The 25,146-nt window shown below is 34.2% G+C and overlaps 1 protein-coding gene across 1 annotated transcript in view; it reads left to right on the forward strand.

Annotated features, from left to right (window-relative positions):
* The window catches only part of LOC123670467 (protein O-mannosyl-transferase TMTC1-like), a 68,208-nt gene extending 43,380 nt beyond the window's left edge, over positions 1–24,828 (forward strand). Inside the window, exons 2-3 of the mRNA XM_045603961.1 lie at positions 24,248–24,425; positions 24,814–24,828. Of these exons, the coding sequence (XP_045459917.1) occupies positions 24,248–24,425; positions 24,814–24,828 (193 nt within the window). The remainder of the gene's footprint in view (positions 1–24,247; positions 24,426–24,813) is intronic.
* The last annotated feature ends 318 nt before the right edge of the window (positions 24,829–25,146 follow it).

Raw genomic sequence — 25,146 nt, forward strand, 5'->3', positions numbered from 1 at the left:
GAGATCTTCAGTTTTTTGGTAGTCCAGCGAGGACAGCCACTTGAACACAATCGCTTTAAGTTCTTTCAGGCATAGAGTATAGTAATTTAATATTTTATTAGTCCGATTGTACAAATAAATGGACAGATAATTGCTCTGTTTTCTAGCCAGAGCAGTGCGGACCTTGAGAAGCACAATAACATTCCTAAATACGCACTTTCTGCTGCTCACACTAGGTTCGTACGGCGTGTACTAATGTTGACGAACAATAGACTGCATTATGAACAGTTGCCTAACAGTTAATACTGAGCATTTCTTATACAATTCCACAGTAGGAAATCTGTAAGGGCTGTATGTCATAGTTTTAAGCAGTGACCTTTGAGCTCTCTCAACTAATATCATATGTGATTTAGAGGCACCCCCCCAAACAACCACGCAATAGCTCAAAACAGATTGTACTAAAGCATAATAAACGCTACGCAAAGTATCGAGGTCAACTACATCTCTGAGTTTCTTGAAAATCCAGATGAGCTTGCGAATACGCGTTGTTAATAATTCAATATGCTGCTGCCAGCCAAGCTTATCATCTATTAGAACACGCAAGTATTTGATCGTAGAGGATCTCAAAATAGACAAGCACGCACAAGAATCAGTCATAGACGGATGGCATGTATGGACCCTAAGTTCCACGTCAGGGGTACTAATTTTAGCTGTAGTAAATTGTAAAAACGTTGTCTTTTTAATATTTAATGTTAAGCGATTTGTCCGTAGCCAACTAGTAATCCTAAGTAACCCTTCCTGAGCCCAATTAAAGTAATCATATAACAATACCCTTAGTTTACCTACAAACCTTTCTCAAATAAACTTGAAAACTAAATCATAAATTTAAAACATTAAAATTATGAATTTCTGTACAGAAACAAGATTAAACGATAAAGCAGAAAAGGCAGACGAAGTTTCTAGTAATGGCAACGTATAAACATGCAGGCACGAACAGCGCATTCCAATACCCGATTACTCAATTACGTATGGATACCGCACAGTTCTACAGCTATTACTGCTAGAAATACAATCATCTTCGAACGTTATAAATATTCATATAATAAGTACGGAAGAGATCAGGTCTTGGTTTTGCTTTTTTTTACATAAATAGGTTGGCAAACAAGCGTACATTTCACCTGATGTTAAGCGATTACCGTAGCTTATAGACGTTCGTGTTACCAACCCTACGCCCGATTCCCCCCAGGAGTTGTGGTCATCTTACTCACCGACAGGAACACAAAACTGCTTGAAAGCAGTTTTATTTAGCTGTGATCTTCTGTAAGTTCGAGGTACTACCCCAGTCGGGCTGCTCCATATTTTGAGCAGGAAATTTCCTGCTGTGTCCTAACTCAGTTAAACTAATATTAAATCAATCTCGTTTTTAGCTTAGCTTTAACAACCTAACTGACCGAGTAGTTTGTTATATTTACAAAATTAAGTAATAAAATGCATCTGTTTACTAATCTAGACTAATGTAAACCACACTAGTGTCCAAACAAAGGAAAAAATCGTCGCAACTCTCATCCGTCGTCTCGTTCGTCGAATGTTTCTTTCCGAGCTCGAGACACGAATACATATAACCCTTATTTGTAAATCCTCGCTTTTATTGCTTCACGCTTTGTCAAACTCATAAAAATATGTTTGTTATCGTCTCCTTCATATGGTATTTGTTTGAGTCGAAAATTATATTCATTGTCATTTGGTTGATATTTGTTTTTTACGAAGATTTCAAAAGGAAATTTTTGATGATTCTATCTATGAATAAATGCGGAATAATCAAATTACAACAGAACAGAATATTTAATGAAGTGCAACTAAATCATTTCATAAATGGTAAGACGATATTACATAATTTTTTAATGTATAAGACTTTTTTTTAATGTCACTAGGTTGGCAAACAAGCGTACGGCTCACCTGATGGTAAGCGATTACTGTAGCTTATAGACGCCTGCAACACCAGAAGCATCGCAAGCGCGTTGCCGACCCATTCCCCAATCCCCCCAGGAGCTCTGGTCACCTTACTCACCAACAGGAACACAATACTGCTTGAAAACAGTATTATTTTGCTGTGATCTTCTGTAAGGTCGAGGTACTACCCCAGTCGGGCTGCTCCATATTTTGGGCAGGAAATTCCTGCTGTGCCCTACCTCAGTAAAGACTTTCGGAGACCCGTAAATGGATCGCTTTTTTATCCAACGTTAGTTATTAAAGTCATCATTCTAAAAGAACTATCTTTCAGACATACATATACATATTGATATTTGCAGCTTAAATAGCATTATGGATTACTATTGGATACTTTATTCGTTTAATTTTGGAAAAAAACGATATTAAATTAGTCTCTCAATAAATAAACAAGAAATATTACGTAACCAAAAACGGTTTTCGAAATTATAACCTTTTTTTATACAGCTAGGTCGGCAAAGAAGCGTACGGCTCACCTGATGGTGAGCGATTACCGTAGCCTTTAGATGCCTGCACACTGACCTTATTCTTTATTTTTGTAAATTTATAAATCATAGTAGTATTAAGCAGATACAGATATAAGCACATGAAACAACTAATTTACATATGCGTTCGTTTCAGCCTGTAATATCCCACTACTGGGCATAGGCCTCTTTCCCCATATAGGAGAAGGATTAGAGCTTAATCCACCATACTACTTCAATGCGGGTTGGCGGATATATTCCCTACTATGAGTAACGATCGCTATCATGTGTACATGATAACAACCGGGACCGTCAGCTTAACGTGCACTCCGAGGTACGGTGGGGAGACCCATAAGACTTAACAACCAGACCGGAAATGTTTGTATAAACACAAACATTAACTCCGAGCGGGAATCAAACCCGCTACTGTCTGCGCACCATTACACCAGAGCGGTCGTCATACTGCTGCGTCCACATCTGCGTACCACCTACGAATATCTAAATATGTGTTAACGACCTAAATCATATGTTTTGTGTCTAATGATTTACAGCAAAATTTCGTAAATGTACATTCATACGAAGTCCGTGAGAATGAGCGAATGGAAACATAACGGCAGTAGACTTAATTGGTAGTTATATACATAAGTTCATAAAGTAAAAAACAAGAATTGGTAATCTCTATATTAAATCGCACCTATCCTTACGAAGAAGATGGTCGATGTTGATATGTGCGTAGAATGTGACTTAGACTTTATAGCTTTAAGATATACAAGTTCTACTTATATCATGTTGTGACTCCTGTGCTAATATGAAAGATTATTTAGCGCTTTCCAAGCTAAAAGACACCCCGCGTAGTTTCAACAATGAAAACGTGATTTTGATGTCTATACAAATAAATAAAATTGGGGTGTCTGTTTGTAATATTAAAATAACTGTTTTTTAAATAAATAAATAATAAATAAATATCTTATAACACACACACGGTCGTCTGTTTCTATGGTAAGCAACTTATTGCTTGTTACAGGTAACAGTCGACCGTTATAACTATATTTTTTTTACTAAATACTAATGGATGTATACGGTACATATACCAAAATAACATTTTTTTTATTTTTGTCGGTCTGTCTGACTGTTTGTTCCAGCTAACTAGCAGCTGTGCCCGCGAGTTCGTCCGCGTGGAATTTAAAAATAATTATTGATCAGTTGCAGAGTTACAAAATAAATAAATTTCCTCAATAAAAGTAGCCTAAGCTATTTCTTAATAATGTAGCTTTCTGTTTATGAAAGAATTTTCGTGATCGGATCAGTATTTTCGAACCCCCTACAAACAAACAAAGTTAGAAACTTACCTCTTTATAATATTAGTACAGATAAAGTAGAATAATTTTCAATTACCAATAGAATCTAATCAAGTGCTTTTATTTTAAATAAATTTCGGCTTTGATTAGAAAATCAAATTAGCCTACACTTAAGATATAAAAATATTCTGTCATTTACTCTCTGGCTTAGATTCTAAAGAATCTTATACATTATTTTCTAATGTTTAGGCGAATTTCACTCTTACGATGAAAGAACTTTTCCCCCCGTGACCACGATTGCTGTAAACTATCCGAAACCGCAATAAAATCTGAAAAAGTTGTTTTAAATGTTTATTACAGTTAGATTTAAATATTGATTATTATAATTATATATTTATTAAAAAAATATTAAAATGTACTATTATTGAATTCAAGATAAATTTATTACAAATTGAAACAGAAGCCAATGATAACAATTACAATAACATCACTCGCCTTTTCCCGTCTTTAACTCTGAAAGGAAATTTTAATATTTTTCCTTCATTCATTAGGAATCGTAAACGGAATGGTAACAAAAAGGAAACTCTGAGCTTAATACAACTGTATTGTTATGTGTTCTCTTTTTTTATTATAATTTATAAAACAAAGGATACTCGGGTTGATTTGTTTTTAGCGGAATTATTTAATTTTGTGTTTAGTAAACAATGGGATTGTCCAATTCATTCGTGCTCACTAAAACGTACAGACGCGGAGCTCTACCCGCGTCTCGGGATGAATAATAATTAAAAGATGCTTTGTTATGTCATTATTTAATCTTTATTTATTTAACGGTAAATATACAATTTTATACCGTATATAAATACCGTATTAAAAAGTCTGCTAAAAAAAGAACAATTTATAAAGAATTTGTTTATTTAGCGTTAAAATATTCATTTTCCTTTTACTTTACTTTTTCATTATTTAAGTTAAACTATTTTAATTTCTTAACAGTTTATTTGTATTTTGTTGTATGACTTTTTTTTTAAATTTATAACTAGGTCGGCAAACAAGCGTACGGTTGGTAAGACTGATGGTAAGCGATTACTGTAGCTTATAGACGCCCGCAACACCAGAAGTATAGTAAGCGCGTTGCCGACCCTAGCCCAATGCCCAGGGGCTCTGGTCACCTTACTCACCACAGGAACACAACACTGCTTGAAAGCGGTATTATTTAGCTGTGACCTTCTGTAAGGTCGAGGTACTTCCCCAGTCATATATAAATTATAAAGAAGAATTCGAAATACAAATTCTTGACATCTATTAAAAAATATTTTTATAAATAAAATAAAAACAAGAAATGAGGTTTCATTATTATTTCCAAATACAAAGTCTATATATGTGGATAAACTAGTATAAAGCTATTGTATATTTGTTTGTCCAAAATAAAAAAGTACATAGCTGGATATAGGCCTCCACAAGTTCACGCCAAAAATAGCGTGAACTCGTTTGTTTTGCCCATAGTCACCACGCTGGGCAGGCGGGTTGGTGACCGCAGGGTTCGCTTTATCGCACCGAAGACGCTGCTGCCCATCTTCAGCCTGTGTATTTGAAAGCCAGCAGTTGGATGGTTATCCTGCCATCGGTCGGCTTTATAAGTTCCAAGGTGGTAGTTGAACTGTGTTATCCCTTAGTCGCCTCTTTCGACTCACACGGAAAGAGAGGGGGTGGCTATATTCTTGCTGCCGTAACCGCACAGCAACATAGATATAAGTTTACATTTTCTCAACACGAAAAGGTATTTAATCAAAAGCAAAACGCTTACGGACTTCAATTTAAACAATATAGTTAAGTAATTTCGTATAACGTAAAATAAAATAACTAATTAAAAATCTTATTTCGAAAAGCAAATCTCTTGAATGGCTCGCTATTTTTACCTGAGAAATTAATTAAACTTTTCAAAGGGCAATCTTGAGCTACTTCCAAGTTGCATCTTTAGTCAAATTAGTTTTCTTATTCGTTTAACTCACTAGAACTAAGTTACAGAAACGTTAAAATTAGTTTTCACAAGAATTCTCGCTTTTTTTCGCGTCTCCGCTTGCTTTATTTATAAAACTTGAGTACAGATACGTTGTACTTTAAATACTATGTTTTATTAATTATATAACTTTTTAATTAATTAATATATATATATGTATGTTTTTTAATGTATGTTTGGGGATAAATTCGTCGTTTATGAACCGATTGTGATAATTCCTGTTTTGTTGGAAAGGAGATATCCCAAGTGTGGCACCGTGACAAGGAAACCAGGATCTGTGATGGAATTCCAGCGATATTGAGGGAAACCCTCGAAAATCGTAGTGACGACTAGTTCGTTTGTTAATTTGTTTCGTCTACTTACGTTGTATTACTTGTCGATGTAATTGAAGTCGGTTTTTTTCGTTTTGCGAGCAAGCACAATTATTGTTTTCGTTTCCTGTTAAATATCTGAAGCAGTTCGTGGAAGTACCACAACCTTACATGATAACATGTCTCAATAACACAGAGGATTAATACTGGTCTCCAGCAGTCTTGTGTTTCCAGCGCTTCCGAGCTAGAATCAGCAACGCGCTTGAAATACTGCTAGTGTTGCAGGCATCTTTAGGCTATTAAGTAGGCCATACGCAACTTAGTCATATGAAACATAATAGTTTCCCGACGTTATTTCATTCGTCGTCTACATGAATTATAGAAATTATTTTATTTTTTACTTTATTGTACACCAATTGTCTTTGCTCGGAAACAAAAAAACCGACTTCACATCGCATCAATCCTAACTGTCGGTAAGAAAAGTATACAGCATTAGTTTAGGAATAAGATTTTTTTGAAACTGTACGTAACTTACTGCTGTTAATTGATTGAAATTTTGTAACTATTCATCCTGAACATCCCACTGCTGGGCATAGGCCTCTTCCTACATATAAGAGAAGGATAGGAGCTTTATCTATCAGGGTGCTCCTTTGTGGGTTGGCGGATATATTCCCTACTATGAGTAACGATCGCTATCAGGTATTTATAATACCAATAAGATATATTGTATTAAGCCTACAAATTGCATGTAGTATATGTGGATTCATTTTATAACTATCGTTTGTATTCAGCCTGTATACTACATGTCCAAAGTCTGGCTAGTTGCTAGTATAAGGCTAGCATATTCCCCGTCAATAGGCTTTATAACTTGAAAGGAATATGGACACTCATAGGCCACCAATAAAGTTCTTAGGTGCTTGAATCTATTTAAAGATTTTTGCTCGGAATTCGTGCAGAACTAAAAATGCCTCTTTATTAAATTAATTTTTTTTTCATATTTGGGATACAGTTGATAAATTTTTTCAACAAAAAATATTCATTTTCATACATTTTAAACTTATTTTACTTTTAACGCACACATGCCGTCAAGTAAGCAACTTAATGCTTGTATTGATGGTAACAGCCGACTGATATAATAAATATCATTTCTTTTTCATGTTACACCCAGACTCGAGGCGGGAATTTTTTTTTATGTCACTAGGTCGGCAAACAAGCGTTCGGCTCACCTGATGGTAAGCGATTACCGTAGCTTATAGATACCTGCAACACCAGAAGCATGGCAAGCGCGTTGCCGACCCAATCCCCAATCCCCCCAGGAGCTCTGGACACCTTACTCACCAACAGGAACACAATACTGCTTGAAAACAGTATTATTATGCTGTGATCTTCTGTAAGGTCGAGGTTTTTACTACCCCAGTCGGGCTGCTCCATATTTTGAGCAGGAAATTCCTGCTGTGTTATTAATTAAAACTAAAGGCGCCAAAAATAAACGAGGTGTAATGAGATAAATCTTTTTAAGAAAAATTTGAATTGTTGTGATAACGAGAACCTGAAAAATTCTCGCAATGATAATAATTAATATACACATGTTCAGCGTTATAATCAGAGAAAACGCTCGGCTCAGCGACCGTGAAAATGAATGCCTTCTGCGGATACGCGTTTATCCCAATTAACCGGAGGAAGGCCTTATTTCCTCACAATTACACATGGAGCGCGCGTACTTCGTTCTATTGTTATAGACGCTATTAATATTAAATGAAAACTCCCCTTCCTGTTGTATGTTTACTTGTAAAATGTTTTTGCAGGATATATGAGTTGGCTTCTGAGGGGATTAGGTGGTAGTGTTGGCTACAGGTTTGCGATGCTTCTGGTGTTGCAGGTGCCAATAAGCTATGGTAATCACTTACCATCAGGTTAACGCGCACTTGTTTATTGACCTAGACTTAAAAGTACGATTAAATCCTCAGAACATATTGTTTGGTAAAAATCTAGCTTAAGCCTGGAATAGTGTCACTTAGTCTTTGAAGTTTCAAGAATTATCTGCATATTTTAGGGGCAAACTCTTCAATATTGTCGTCCACTTATCCATCGCATAGCGTGACATGTTCATTATCTTAAATTTTTCATAGTTTATACGTTTTTTATAACGCTAGGGGGAAAATTAGTATATGAATAGACTGATTAATTATCACGAGACGCTTATGTTCGCGTATGTTATGCGTTACGTTACGTGTCAACGGGCTAGTCAATCTTTTTCTGTGCTACGTTGTTCCAGATCTTGAGTTATTTCTTACTGTACTCTAATAAACCTAACGTAGTATATAAACTATTCTTAATCACCAATTACACAAATTATATTACATTAAATCACCGTTCTATTATTTCTGCTCAACTAACCATTAAAGACGGAAATTACAAATTCTAACATTAAAACATACAGCGCTAAGCTCATAGTAATGGGGAGTAATGAGGTCCAGTTCCAGATAAAATGTACTTACCATAATATAAAGTTAGAGTGCCGCAGCATTGTTAGAGATATAACTCCTGCTAACACGAATTACTGGTGCTTTCGTTGTGAGCGCCTTTTTTATGTGGAAATGCGTTGGAATTTATAACTATTTAAACATTGTTTTTTTTTTTTCTTTTTTTTTCATAGTCGACACACACACATACACACACCCACATCTATTTTTTATAACGCTGTTATCGCATGACTGTTGATAATGTATACAAGTTTTTATAAAAAAAAAAAAATCAAATTTAACTATTTTTTCGAAAATCGAAAACATTTTTTTTTTTCGTCAAGTGCTACTTCAAGCGCACTACATGTACTGGCTGTAACATATATTAAAAAAAAAACAAAATTTAAATTCATACTCTTGTATTAATTTAAACTCCTAAATATCAAACTTTATTTAACCCTTACTTTTAAAAAAATCTTTTAATGTTCCTTTCTTACGGCTCTGAAATCATTGAGCAGTATTTATATGTTTACACTCCCAAGGCGTTTGACTTCTCATGCATATAAAAATACACTCAAAGCCAACGGTCCGCTTCTTTTCATGCTTAAAACGGCTAACAGCTCGTTACAAAAAGTTTCTACACACAGATTAAACCTTATGAAAACGTTCTAACACTTTTTTAATTACGATAAAAATTTATTAAGTTAAAGTTTCTATACTCGCATAAGATCGGAGTCTAACACACAAATTTTTAGACGATATCGTGACTTTTACCATTGGAGTCCTTTTTAAAGGTAATTTTAAAACCATTTTCCACATCTGCGATTTTTAATCTACTTTAATTAGTTTTAACTTGTGAACTGAATATTAATTGAATATAGGCTATTTTAGAATAGTTTTAAGTGTCTATTTTTAGCCTACAAAAAAAAGAGTTAAATCCTTTTTAAACTATTTATTTAAAATAACACATTACCGAGATTGTCGAATATTCAAAAATTACCTATACATTGATAACGTGGGCGCAGCATAACAGACATTTGTAATCACCATAAATATCATAATTTGTGGTTTGAGCGTGTCCTCTTGTATAGTGAGTGGTTTGGACCACAGACACAGAAGTAAATATATATCAATGGGGACTGCTGTGTGTGCTTTTGCCAATGTCATTTAACCTTTGCGTGTGTGCGTGCGACCACTTTGCACATCTTTCTCCTCATACGAAGGAAATTATTTGGTTTTCTATGAACGAGGCTTGCTAATTATAAGTCGACGAAGCGTTGGCGCAACGGTCACATCCATTGATTGTACGAGTACCTGTTGCGCTGGCGGTTGCGGGTTCGATCCCCGTACGTGACAAACATTTGTATTGGCCATACAGGTGTTTGCCGTGGTCTGGGTGTTTGTGCAGTCCTTGTGGGTCTCCTCACCGTGCCTCGGAGAGCGCGTTAAGCCGTCGGTCCCGATTGTTATCATGTACACCTGATAGCGATCGTTACTCATAGTAGGAAATATATCCGCCAACCCGCATTGGAGCAGCGTGGCGGATTACGCTCTGATCCTTCCTCTACATGGGGAAAGAGGCCTATACCCAGTAGTGGGATATTACAGGCTGAAGCGTAATTATGGGTCTCTTCCAGGTTGGTGGGTTTGTATCGTAATGTTTAATTTTTACCTTAGCTGTTAATAATCTATAAACTAGTATAGTCACAACATTTCTTTGGCGCTGACTATAAGAAAAACTTTCATGGACAGTCTTAGCTCTTTATAAACCATCGGAGCCAGGTCAAATTCTACATTACCAACAAATTATTTTCTACTCTGTCATCATCTTCCTGCCCTTATCCCACTTGTGTAGGGTCGGCACATGTTTTCCTCTTCCATTCCTCTCTATTATTCGTCGCTTCAGCGCTTACTCTTTTCTTTCTCATATCCTCACTCATACAATCCATCCATCGATTTTTTGGTCTGAAATACACTGAAACTATATAGTATGTTATAAATTATACAACGTTGAAATCATATAAATTCCTCCCTTGATTGAGGAGCACGCCTCCCTCATCACTCGTAAAGAACACGCTAAATATAGACAGGGAGACGATAGTATAAAATGCCGTATCTATTTCATTAATGCGTTTTCACTTTTTTAACCGGCTTCAAAAATAGAGGAGGTTCTCAATCCAACTGTATGTATGGTTGGATAGATTGCGACGATTTTTTTTAACCGAAAGATGGTGCTTTTGCACCTGGTCCCATTTAAGTTTAATTGAGATCCAATAAGTACTTTTTGAGTGGTCTCTAATAATGCGTATTTAATTGACTAGCTTTTTGTCTAACTACAATGTATTCGGTCGAAGTAATTGATATCGGGTTTATTCGTTAGCAGAACAAAATAATTATTATTCAATTACGTGACTGCGTCAGAAAAAAAAAGAAAAATATTACTAATTTATCAAGCTAACGGATGTGGCACCAAAATGTTACTGATTCTAGCCTAGGCTAGCGACAAAATCTTTTCATGTTCTTGTCTAAAAAAAAAATTTTTCTCTTAATTTCTTGGTCCATTAAATCATAAAATTTTTAGTGAAAGATCGTGAATATATCTTTACCTTTCTATTGCGCATTGATGTGGTTAAAAATTGTATAATTCCTACAGTTTTTTTGCGCAATAATTTAGTTAAAAGAAATCATGATTATAACAAATATAATAATTTCAAGATTACAACAGGAATATATACTAACGGAACTGGCAAGCAAACAACTGAGCCAGATGGCATAAAATATGTTTAAACTTTGTTTTTATTTTATTTGCGTAAAATTGTAACTTATTTAGTTATTATTATTATTTATTAATAAAATATACATATTGACTGTAAATCTCCTTCTGACTCCCGAACTATACCGCGAGATAACACACGCGTCAATCATACGTCAGGATGGATTCAGCTGAGTTTCGGAGATGACTTTATTAAGACGAGGGTATTATAAACAAGTTGAGTTTACGACACAGCGCTATTAGGCGCAGGCTGATAGTACCGCGTTTAATGATATCTTAAACGCACATGTGGCAAACGTATTTTATTTAATAGCCATCATCTTAACATTGGTAATGATATTGTTATTAAATACATAAAGAGAAATATGGATCTCGTGTAAGCTGTTATTTATTTTCTAGTTAACATATTTAGATTGGGAAGAAATATATATCATTAAATTAATTTAGTTTATTTGAAAAACATACAATTATTACAACAATTGCACATAAAAAAAGAAAAAAGTAATAGTAATCAATCAAGTTTCCACATAAAATTATTGTATTTAACATTCACACACGGTCATTTGTTCTAAAAGAAGAGTAGTAATTAATTAATGCCAATATTATAAGGTAGCGGTAGTATAATGCAAGTAGTCTCTCAAAAATTTGATATAATGATGCATAAAAAAAACATTAACCTATGTGTCATAATAGCGAGAGACTAACAATAGCTTAGTTGTACAAAGTTCCAACGATTTTACAAGCAACCGGCTTACTACTACTATACGCCTCAAAATGTCATAAAACTGATGAAATAACGGTCGGTTTACATAGTTTGAATCACTAACGACCACCTGTTGGTCGTTACTGCTCCGTACTTTTGGAACAAGTTCTTTAAAAATAGTATGGACAGATCCACCAAAATGGAAATGTTTAGCGACGCATGATAACAAAAATTAGATATCTATGTAGAAGGTTTATGTTTAGCAATATATATATAGTATATAGTATATATAGTATATATAACCTTCATAACTACGGTACAGCACTTTAAAGTAGCATAATATATTGTTAAGCCAAAAACTTATCCTGAAAGTAAAGTATGCGTTCAAGATGTAAATATTTGCCGTAACATAAATACCGCAAAGTACTTAACTACTCATAATTCGTTCTTATTTTGTAAGACATATTTCACTCCCAACCTTTGACCTAATCGAAGGTCAAAAACAGTCCACCTAGATGTCCTCTACTGGCAACCCCAATCTCACTTAACATATCAAAAGAGCCCTTTGACGGGTCATAATCGAATTTTTTTCGATTGTCAAATGTTAAGTGGTCTGTCCGAGTTATGTTCTTGATACAGAGGATTAATTTTATCTCGAATTAAGATTGAAAAATTTAGTTGATAATCAAATACTTGCCTGAGATTTAACCAAATAATGCCTTTGTGCATAATATTATTTTGTAAGGCACGAGGTAGGGCACGGCAGGAATTTCCTGCTCAAAATACGGAGCAGCCTGACTGGGGTAGTACCTCGACCTTACAGAAGATCACAGCAAAATAATACTGTTTTCAAGCAGTATTGTATTCCTGTTGGTGAGTAAGGTGACCAGAGCTCCTGGGGGGATTGGGGATTGGGTCGGCAACGCGTTTGCGATGCTTCTGGTATTGCAGGTGTCTATAAGCTACGGTAATCGCTTACCATCAGGTGAGCCGTAAGCTTGATTGCCGACCTAGTGACATAAAAAAAAAAGTTTTATTTTTAAGATACCTATTTTATGTTAACTTGTATGCAGAGTAAAGTATATTTCTTCTTCTTCTTCTTATTCTACTAATTATATTAATTAATTACGTTTATTATATGTAAATCTGAATTAATAATAAGTATAGTCAAGTAAATTTCTAACCAGTGGTAATAGTCTATTCAATAACATAACTTTTCGAATTATTTTCTGTTTGCAATTCATCTCATGTTTAGTAATAACGTAGAACTAATTCTGCCATAGTATGGGTATGGAAATTTAGCTTACTTAAATATTTTTTTTTCAATTAAGACACGATTTGTTCAACTGTATCGCGATAGAATGATTTGCGCACTATACTATATTTGAAAATAGAAATCATTAAATTGTATTAACAATATGTACTTAAATATACAAACTATAGTTAAATATAACAAAACATTTCATAAACAATATACCATCCAAGCAAACGGGTCATATAAAGGAAAAGATGAAAGCCCCTTTGAATATCATGTTCAAGTGAAGAGGAACATAAAATTAGACGTCTTAAAATAAAACGTCACGACATCACAGCTATCTCCCGAGCGGGTTTTGTTCCATCGCCCCCGGCTGCATATCTCACATATATCGTTTTGACATCAACAAAATGTTAAGCACCAGACGCTTACTGGGGACAAAAGGGAAATCTTCTGAAACTATGTTAAACGCGCCACTCGAGACTTTGCTGCATTTAGAAAAAATTTCGAGAAAATTTGGATGTTTTTATTTATTTGTTCGTTTGAGGTAATAATTTTGAGGATGGTTTTAACCCTAAACTTGGCAGCGATAAAAGTGATCGATTTATCATATTTTTTTTTAATCTATATAGTTAATAAGGCATAATAATATATGAGAAAAATCTAAAAAAAAAATATTTTTTTATATATTATGATATATAGCATGTATCTTATAAGATACATTGCCAAGTCTTCTACATTTTATTTGAAAATCAATGTGTGTCCTTAAGGATACATTGCCTAGGGAAGAGAGAAAAATATTTTTTTTTAAGACAAAGTACTTTAATATGACATGACTTTTTAAACATGAAGTATGAAGAATAATAATGCTTATTAACATCTTTTTTCACGTCAGAACAATTACAAAACAAAACTTAAAAAATTAACGTACTTTTTCTATCATGGCACACATAAAATGTGTTTTCTGTGGCTTCTACCTTCCTTCTTCCTACGACCTTCCGTCATAAATCGACTATCAAACAACTAAGACGAACACTTTCAAGAAATGGTCGGATTTTGTAATATCGATCACCGTTGTCTCGTAGATTATCTGCAAAATGCAGATATCTTCGAATTTGCTGGAACCGTTTAATGCTCATTACATCAGCTACTTTATCGAATCTTAAAAAGGCTGACCAATAGTCAGTAGTATTGTACGCCAACAATGTACCTTTTAATTGGAAATGGTACAAGGTCGTTTGTTCCACCATCATTTGTATTATATCGTCAGATAGGAAGATAGGAAAATATTCTGCAGGAGACTGTGTATTAGGAGGTTTGCTAAATATTTTTCGATTTCTGCATTCCCACGAAAATGTTGGGTTGTCCATTTTTTACCTAGGTTTTTTGTTTAAAGGTTTTTTTATGACAACTGTAGATTTTTTTAAATCCGGACTGAGTTGCATTAGAAGAGGAAACGGCCGGACAACTGCTCAAGCTATTTGTTGCAACTGATGGTAAGTGTGGATTTATGTCAGAAACTGCTACATTATGTTGGAACTGTACATTTCGAGCAGCTGGAGAATTAGACTGTACTAATGGAGTCAGAGGTGAATGTGTTGGAGCCAGTGGACTACACGTAGTAACATCAGGACAAGACGAAGTCGATGTAGGTAGAACGACTGATTGATTTCCATCTTTAGTTGATACTACATTTTCTTCTGTTTCGCTATCATTGTCTAAAAGCAAATGTAAGTTTTCTGACGATGGAGCTTTAGATGGAACAGGTGAGCTGTCAGAATCAGATATATGTGCAGGAAGTTTCAATTCGTCTTCCGAAGTTTCGCTTTTTTCTAAATATGAATCTGCTCCTGGCTTAGTTACTAATGCCAAAATTCGCTGAGATCTTGTGATTGATTGCAAACCATGAAATTATTTAATGATAAAACAACGTAGAAGATTCAAACAAGACTTAATTAACTAAATAGTGTTTATTTTATTAATTATGTCAAGAAAAAGATAAAAAAATGTATTTATTTATTTCACCGAATCACTGGCAATGCATCCAAAAATGCACATTACCACTCCCAAGCAATAATATTCATAACATGGCAATGTATCTCTAAGTGCACACGACAAAATCAATGTAATCCGTCAATGAACCTGGCAATGTGCATTTATGGATACATCAGCAAAGACGTCTGTATTTTACCAGGAAATTAAACTATTTACTATCAGATACAAATTAAAACCTATAGTTCAATTATTGAACTATAAAATAAATACATTAGCTACTGCCTAAATAAGCAAAATAAGAAAATTTAGTGAATTCTTGCCTTGAGCCTCGTAGCCGCACGCGCAGGGTCCGAGATCTTGCAAGCTATTGTCAAATTGTGTAACCAGGGCACAAAAATATATTTATTGGTAGAAAGTTTATAACTCATGCTACCATTATATGACAAAAATATATTATAAAACAATCGCTGTAACCCAGCAGATTTTTTTTAAATAAAATGTGCATTATTAGATACGCTGCCAAGTTTAGGGTGTAATAGTTGATGGAACTATAATTATTTGTGTTTGAAATTTTACTGTTGTTTTTTTATATGTTGCTTGGTCAACAAACAAACGTACAGCTCACCTGATGGTAAGCGATTACCGTAGCTCATAGACGCCTACAACACCAGAAGCATCGCAAGCGCGACCCTATCTCCAATCCCCAGGAGTTCTGGTAACCTTACTGAACACAGGAACGCAGCACTGCTTGAAAACAGTATCATTTAACTCTGATCTTTTGTAAGGTCGAGGTACTACTCCAGTCGATCTGCTCCATATTTGAGCAGGAAATTTCCTACTGTGCCCTACTTCAGTTGCTTTGTTCATATTTCTTTAATGAAAATACAAAAATAATGTTGATTCCCTCTGTCAAATAAAACATACTGTCACTGTTCTTTGAATACTTACTGGAATACTATACTGGAAAATATTTTACATTGTAATATGTAGCCACTACTTTGGCTTAAAAATAAATTTGGTGTCTGAAATAACATGGACAAAATTACAATAAGTTCTATGTAGTTAAATTACATCCAATTTCTAAATAAAGGAACGTTTTAAATAGTTAAAAAATTTCGAGTGAACTTTTACTTTATATATTTGAGTCCTTGTCTTTCAATTATTCCTAAGCGTTCACTATTGTATCTGTCCTCTTAAGTTTAAGGCGACATTTCTCACGGAAAGCAATTTTAGCATTAAGAAAATCTCTGTTTTAGCCACAAAACCATTAGAGCTCTGCGACAGACAATGCAAGGCCCATTAAAGATGTCGCCCATACATCCTTGGAAGCGCAAAATTTAGGACGCAGAGCCTTAAGTTTTGTACCGTCTTTTCCTTGAATTTTAGAATTTCTTGCGCAAAACATTTTAAATGTTTCGAATTTAAGATTTTATGCATTTTTAAAGACGCCTGCAATTTTGCAAATTATAAATACATAGAATGTAACATAAATATACCAATCCATATGATCAAATTACATTTTTTTAACCCACTTCAAAAAAGGAGGAGGTTACTCAATTCGACCGTATATATATATATATATATATATATATATAATGTATGTTTGGGGATAACTCCGTCGTTCCTTTTTTGTCGGAAAGGAGATATCCCTAGTTTGGTACCATGATAAGGAAACCAGGATCTGATGATGGGATCCCAAAGAAATCGAGGGAAACTGTCGAAAATCCGTATAACTTTTTACTGGGTGTACCGATTTTGATGATTTTTCATTTAATCGAAAGCCGATGTTTATCATCTGGTCACATTTAAATTTCAGCGAGATCTGATTACGACTTTTGAAGTAATCTTTGATAATGCGGATTTACTTGACAATTTTTTGTCTACCTACGTTGTATTACTTGTCGATATAATTGAAGTTGGTTTTTCTTCGTCTGCCTGCAAACACAATTATAGCAAAAATTACTATCTTTGCTTGATATTTTGCACTCTCTTTTGCACTGAATTTGAGTATGTTATACGTCTTTATGCAACAATTATTGTTTATTTTGTGGATTAATTAAAAGTACATCACACGGACTAAATAAACCAACAATAAGTGAAGAAACTGTATAAGCACACATTAAAACTAAAAAAAAATGAGTGTACTTTAGACAACACAGTAACCGTACACCTTTAGACAACACAATAAAACTTACGAAATCCAACTCTCTCTTTTCTTATCTTCTCTAACTTATATCTCCTCCTCAACATCCGTTCACTTCGTCTGATCACACTATTCGTAACACGCTCGTCACACATTCATCACCTAACTCCCCAAATCAATTGTGCGTAAAGAAATTTTTCTTCAATTGTACACTAGATCCCGTAACTAAACGCAGCAGTAAAACTCCTGATATTACATATTTAAATTTAGCGGAGTATATCCCGGCAAAAGATATCTCAAGGGGAAGTCAAATAACTTTATATCAATATTCAATGTCCACAGTGATGTCTGTGCAATTCGACAAAATTTTGAACGTAGCTCTGATCCCCGGTGTATATTTTATTAATAATTAAGTCCATACCAATTAATGTTTGCGTTCGTATCTTAACTAGGAATGTAGTTCTGTTACATTAATAGAAGACAGGGAATATGAACTGTATTTATTGAGTATAGCGTCAATGCTTTGATTCGGTTATGAATTTTTAATGTAAAACTTATTCTTCTGTCATTGTTCCATTATATCCTATATTTCAACCATTTACAATTTCTTACTGTAAATTTAATAATCCCTCGATTCAGACCGCAAATCCTCAAATTACGTTAATCATAAAATAAATAAGTTTTGCTCTCAGCTTTTATTAAATTAAGAAAATAAGTTAGCGACATTCCTTACGAAATACAGTTTACTGTGGGTAGTCACAGAAATAAGAAGCAATTTTAGTGTGCTCCTAAATTTTTATTTACTTTATATAGTTTATTTACATTTTTTTGGCAAGATTATGTGTTGATTGTTTGTGTAACTCACCGATACTCATTATCTTAATAAATTTTCCTGTCAAATTATTATCAAGAATCACTTCTTCTTTTTACCGATTATTTTACTATGGATTCATACAACCTAGAAGCTCTGGGTAAGCTGTTTGAAACACGTATGCAGGAGTATGAAAGGAAACTACAGAATGTAGCAGAAGGATCATCTGTGCATACTGATGTTACCATGCTGTCCCAGGATTTTTATGATTTTAAATCGATGATCTGGCAATTATTTAATAATATAAAATCACAATTAGAATCTCTCTCGCTAGGACTTGATAGACATGAGATGATCATGAGAAAAAAGGTCCTTCTCTTCCACGGCATTGAAGAAAAACATAATGAAAAGCTTCCTGAGGTAATATACCAGGTAATAGCCGAACAATTAAAACTGCCTGATATTCCAAAGAGCGATCTTCAAGTCTGTCATCGTCTTGGTGTCTCTGCGCAAGCTAAATCAAGACCTGTCTTAGTCAGGTTCACTGCCCTTGATCCCAGGCAGGCAGTTTGGGATGCTAAGACATTACTTAAAGGCACTGGTATCACCATTTCGGAGTTTTTAACCAAAACTAGACATCAGATTTTCCTATTGGCTCGTAAACATTTCGGAATCAAAAATTGTTGGTCAACTGAGGGAAGGATAGTTATTAATCTTCCCGACAAATCACGACGTAAAATCGAAACCATGGCCTCCCTTCAAGATATTATCTCCAAATTTCCAGTTGGTAGCGGCGATGCTAATGTTCCTATTGTTCCTGTGCATGTATCTGACTCTAAAAGTGCTAAAACAACTAGATCCAATCGACGTAAATAGTGTGCTTAGACGGAGTTTGTGTCGTCATTACTTGTTAGATATTTTTTATTTGTATTACAAGGTCGGTATTTAGAAAATATATATGTAGGTACTTTAGAATCCAAACATTGTTTAAGTCGGTGGTTTAAATTTTACTATGTATTTAATTTATACTTTGTTTTGGCTTTTATTTCTATATGTTGAGTGGTTGACATTCGACTGCTGTCAGTACGCCTGTTGGCATTGTTTGTTTTACCTTTTTTTAAATAGTGACACTGACCGTCCTATATGTTTATTTTTTTTTTTATTTTTCTTTCTTGCAATTATTGATAATATAAGTCTAGTTGTAATATTTCCTATTATTATACTGCTACTTTTCTTTTATATTTTAATTATTATTATGTGTTTTGTTTTTTATTTTGTTCATGTAAATTAAAGTACCAAGTTGTAATATTTCCTAATACTCTGTACTGCTACGCATTATGGTTCAGCTATATTTGTAACTTTTCTTTTATATTTTATTTGTTTGTTATTTTTTTTTTTTTTTTATTTTTTTTTTTTAAACTTTGTTCATATATATTTGTTTTGAGTATAATTAATGCTGTAATTGTTCCTAATATTATAGCTGCTAGGTATTATGATTTAGCTATATTTGTAACTTTTCTCTTTATATATATATATATTTTTTTTTTTTTTAATTTTGTTATTGTAAAATTGTTTTGAGTATAATTAATGCTTTTTCCATCTGATGCTGATCTTGGTTTATTTTAGGTAATTATTTTTAATGTGTTTTTTTTTTTATCCTCTCTTGCATGAGTGGTGAGTTATTACATTACTGTTGTGCTTTGAGTTGTATTAAAGTATATTTTTTATTTATTATTCTTATTGTATATTTATTATATTTAATTTTACGTGTTGTTAATCATATATTATTCGTCCCAATACGTTATATATGGATACTAATTATATATACGATCTTGATGATAGTTTTTTCTCATGTTCTTCATCCAGCAGTTTTAAAAGTGTAAACAGTATATCTTCTTCGCCTTATACATTATGTGATCAACTATCGTCGGTATTCTGTGATTATCGCTCTTTTCTAAATGTAGTGCATATTAATGCACAAAGTGTTCCCAGCCATTATTCAGATATACTGGCTTCCTTCAGTAGTGATTCTATTGATGCGATCTTAATTTCAGAATCATTTTTAAAACCATCGCTCCTATCTAATCAATTCGCAATACCAGGATATGTACTGATTCGCAATGACAGAGTTGGTAAGGGGGGCGGAGGGGTGGCTATCTATCTTCGTTCTGAAATTAAGTATACGGTCGTCGACACGTCTCCTTCAACTTATTCAGAATCAGCTGAACACCTAGCTGTTGAATTATTTTTACACCATAGCAAACTATTACTTACAGTCTTTTATTGCCCGAATCTTAATATTGATTATTTTAATGGATTTGATACTATCCTTAACAATTACCGCACCATTTACCAGCATGTCATTATAATGGGTGATTTCAACACTTGCCTAATGAAAGATAACCTTCGTGCTCGTAAACTACGTGCCTTACTATCATCTTACAATCTTCATCTCTTACCCACTGCTGCAACTCATCATTTTCCTGATTGCACCCCTTCTCTTTTAGATTTAATGATTGTATCTTCAATTGATAATGTTCCAGTTCATGGCCAACTTTCTGCTTCTTTTTCTTATCACGATCTACTTTTCCTGTCCTATCGTGTGCGTCCCCCTAAACGTATACCTCAAGTAATCTTTCGACGTAGCTACAAGAATATTAACCAGGAGGCGCTGGAAAGTGATGCTTCGAATATTGATTGGTCTGATGTATTGAGTGGCATCAGTATCGACGAAAAAGTTAAAAACCTTAATGCGAAGATTTTAGACCTTTATGATCGTCATGCACCACTTAAAAGAACCAAAGTCAAGCATAATCCCGCTCCCTGGCTTTCCGATACTATTAAGGAGCAAATGGCATTAAGAGATCGCGCTAAAAGGAAATTCAAAATTTGTCCTTCCGGAAGTAATCTCCAAAAATTCAAAATTCTTCGTAATCGATGCAACCGTCTTTGTCGTGCCGCCAAACGTCAATATTTTCACTCTTCTCTCCAAAATAGAAGTACTTCAAACGTGTGGAAATTTCTTAAGTCCGTGGGTATCGGTAAATCACCTATCCTTTCACCTAGCGATTTTGACTTAGATGCTCTCAACAATTTTTTTTCCCATTCTCCTACGAGACTGTGTTCTAACGTCAAAAAAGGCACTCTAAAATATTTATCAGAATTACCATTGTCCAATACTCCTTTCTCCTTTACACCTATAACTGATTCAGATATTAAAACTGCAGTCCTTTCAATTTCATCGCAGGCCGCTGGCAATGACAAGTTATGTTTGAAAATGATTACGCTGATTCTTCCATTCTTATTACCGATTCTTAACCATATTTTTAACTACTCTCTTACCACTAGTACCTTTCCGAAAGCCTGGAAACAAGCGAATGTTATTCCTTTGCCTAAAGTTACCAATCCTTCTTCTTTAGCTAATTTCCGACCTATTTCCATATTGCCTACTCTCTCTAAAGTTTTTGAATGCATTGTCCGCAAGCAGTTCTCTTTCTTTTTATACTCTAATGATCTTCTCAATTCACATCAATCTGGCTTTCGTCCAGGCCATAGCACAACTTCGGCTCTTATCGACGTAACTGATGATATTCGCTTAGCCATGGAGAATAAATCGCTTACAATCCTTATACTTATTGATTTTAGTAATGCTTTCAATTCTATCGACTTCGATATCCTTCTTGGCGTACTAAAATCTATTAATACTTCTTTATCCGCGTTAGCCTGGTTTGAATCCTATCTTCGGAATCGTTCACAGCGTGTTCAAGTAAATACATCGTATTCCAACTGGTGTAACCTTACTGTGGGAGTTCCCCAAGGTGGCGTACTTTCCCCTCTTCTTTTTTCAGTTTTTATTGACTCGATCACTAAGGTCATATCTTCCAAATACCACTTATATGCTGACGATCTGCAAATTTATCGCCATTGTAAGTTACATGATGTCGCGTCTGCTATTATCTCCATCAATGATGATCTAAGGCGTATTACTGAGTGGGCTGATAGTTTCGGTCTTACTGTTAACCCGGGAAAGACTAAAGCATTAATCGTAGGTAGTAAACGCATTCGCTCTCGACTTGATATAGCTGAACTACCCCCTATTACCATCAACGGCGTTCCTATTACTTTTTCCGACTCGGCTAAGAACTTAGGTGTTGTTTTTGACTCCAATCTTAACTGGAATGCTTATATCAATGAGATCAGTCGTAAGGTATACTTTTCGCTCCATTCTCTAAAAGCACTACAAAATTTTTTACCCTTCAAGACTAAAGTTTCTCTTGTGCAAACTCTCATACATCCGATCATTGATTACGCCGATGTCACTTGCTTAGATACCACCGAAGAATTGCTTAACAGACTTGAGCGACTACAAAATTTATGCTTGCGTTTCATTTTCGGCTTAAAAAAATATGATCATGTAAGTCACTTTCGTAAACAGCTTCAATGGCTACCTATCCGCCATCGTAGAAATTTTAGAATACTTTGTTTCCTTTTTAAGACTCTTTTTAATCCTCGTTCTCCTTCGTATCTACGGGACCGCTTTTCTTTCTCTCACGACGATGATTCTCAGTGCAGATCACTTAAACGTTCTCTTCTTCAGATGCCCACCCACCGTACCGATTTTTATTCTTACTCCTTTACTGTACATTCCGTTAGACTTTGGAATTCCCTACCATATGAAATTCGCGATTGCAAAACACTATCGCTATTTAAGAAAAGAGTTAGAAAATTCTACCTTAATCAATCCTAGTCTAAAATCAATTTAATTAAGTGTCCTTATGCGTATTGGAATTTATTATCGTATGTATTATATTATGTATCGTATATGTGTATGCGTGTATGTATAAGTATCGTATTATTTGTATCTACATGTGTATAAATTATTATGTATTTATTTATATATTGTATAATTATGTATTTATATTATATTTTTATTATGTATATGTTTAGATTGTACACGCTAATTTTGCGACTGTTTTATAAGTTTCCTGTAGCAGGACTACTGGAAGAGATTCCATCATGGGATAAGTAGTGCCTTTGTACCAGCATTGTTTATAAGAGCTATTTCCTTTTGCTTTCCTAGTGTACATAAATTGTTAAATAAATAAATAAATAAATAAATACACCTTAAATAACAAAATGGTGCCTAATCTAGGTCTTATCTTGCATTATTGGTCTTAGCTCGGTTTTAAAGTATTACGGCACGAGCCAGATAGAAACGAATGCTAAATTGAACATCTTCAAAACAGCTTACGGTACAATACAAAATGAAATAATGAAATTATTTCACTTTATAATATAAAATACTAGGTCATGGAATAATTTTATACAGAACAAGCAGTTGCCTGCGGCTTTGCTCGCGTAGATATTAATAATATTCACAAAGAAGGGCTAAAATAGTGTATAATCTGGACACTTACTACAAAAGTTTAGGATCTTTTTGTGTACAACATTTTATGGTTTAACTTTCGTATGTTAAAACTACCAGATTGCTCACAGAGCTGGCTTCATGGAACAGTCGTGAGAAAAATAGTTTTCCCTTAGGTGTTCTCAAGCCATTTTTAGTTAATATCAGTAATACGAAGTAATCTCCTATTTTACCAAACAGAATTTCCACAAACACTGGAATGCTTATTTATGTTCTATGTAATCAAAAACTTAGGTTTAATGCTTTTAATTAAAAAAATAAATAAATAACGGACTTGTCATACAAAATCAAAATAAATTAAACGTGAAAACCTTTTGTACGCAACTCATTGTCTATTAGCTGTGCCCAGCGGTTTCACACGAATAATTTGCCTATAGCTTTACTCGGTAAATGGGCTATCCAACACAAACATATTTTATCGATATCGATTCGAACTAATAGTTCCTGAGATTAGCAACAAAATTTTCACCTTTGTAATAATATTGTTAGCATAAATATTTCAGGTAACCGTCTGCTGATATCAAACCCCATTTTTGTCATAAATGTTCATATTATTTAAGTTATACACATAAACAAAAAGAAATACAAGACGATACTTTTATTTCAGGCTAAACTTCGCATTATGCGGGCTTTCGGCGTGGTGGTGGCATGCATGCAACATCGCGTTGCACGCCGCTTGTTGCGCGCTTGTCGCTAGAGCGGGCGCGGTTGTCGCTCGCTTGCAGAGACCGTTCGCCGCGCTTGCCGCTTTGCTGTTCGCTGTGCACCCGGTACACACAGAAGCGGTAAGTAAGAAATATTTATTATGTTATTATGAAACGCGTGATTATTTAAAAACGGATTAATTACGTGTAATTAAATCATATAGTATATAAATCTATTGTTTATTCAATTAAATGATTGATATCTAAAATTATGATAAAAAGTTATTTTTATACAAACTATTTTAATTATAGTAACATAAAATATATACTATGTGATAGGATTTATAGGAATACTTTCCGAAATATAAAATTTTATAAGAGACAAATAAATGATGAATGAAATTAAATTATATCAATGAACTCAAAAGACTAGCATTTGTTAAAAATAAAATCAATAAATAAAAAGTATGTGTGTGCGAATTACATAAACACAGTTTTTATTAATATTTCACTATATCATTGTTTTTAGGGCTACGAACAATAGTAACCCTTTTTGAAACTATTTGATAGTTTTTATACTCTAAAAAATCCATTTGAAATCGCAATTAATTTAAGTCAAGTAAATAAGGTTTATAATTCTGTAAAAACGGACTTAAATATGGATGACTAATTATTCAACTGAGGTAGGGATTTCTTGCTCAAAATATGGAGCAGCCCGACTGGGGTAGTACCTCGACCTTACAGAAGATCACAGCAAAATAATACTGTTTTCAAGCAGTATTGTGTTCCTGTTGGTGAGTAAGGTGACCAGAGCTCCTGGGGGGATTGGGGATTGGGTCGGCAACGCGCTTGCTATGCTTCT

Source organism: Melitaea cinxia, chromosome 4 (assembly GCF_905220565.1).
Source record: "Melitaea cinxia chromosome 4, ilMelCinx1.1, whole genome shotgun sequence".
NCBI classification, from domain to species: Eukaryota; Metazoa; Arthropoda; class Insecta; order Lepidoptera; family Nymphalidae; genus Melitaea; species Melitaea cinxia.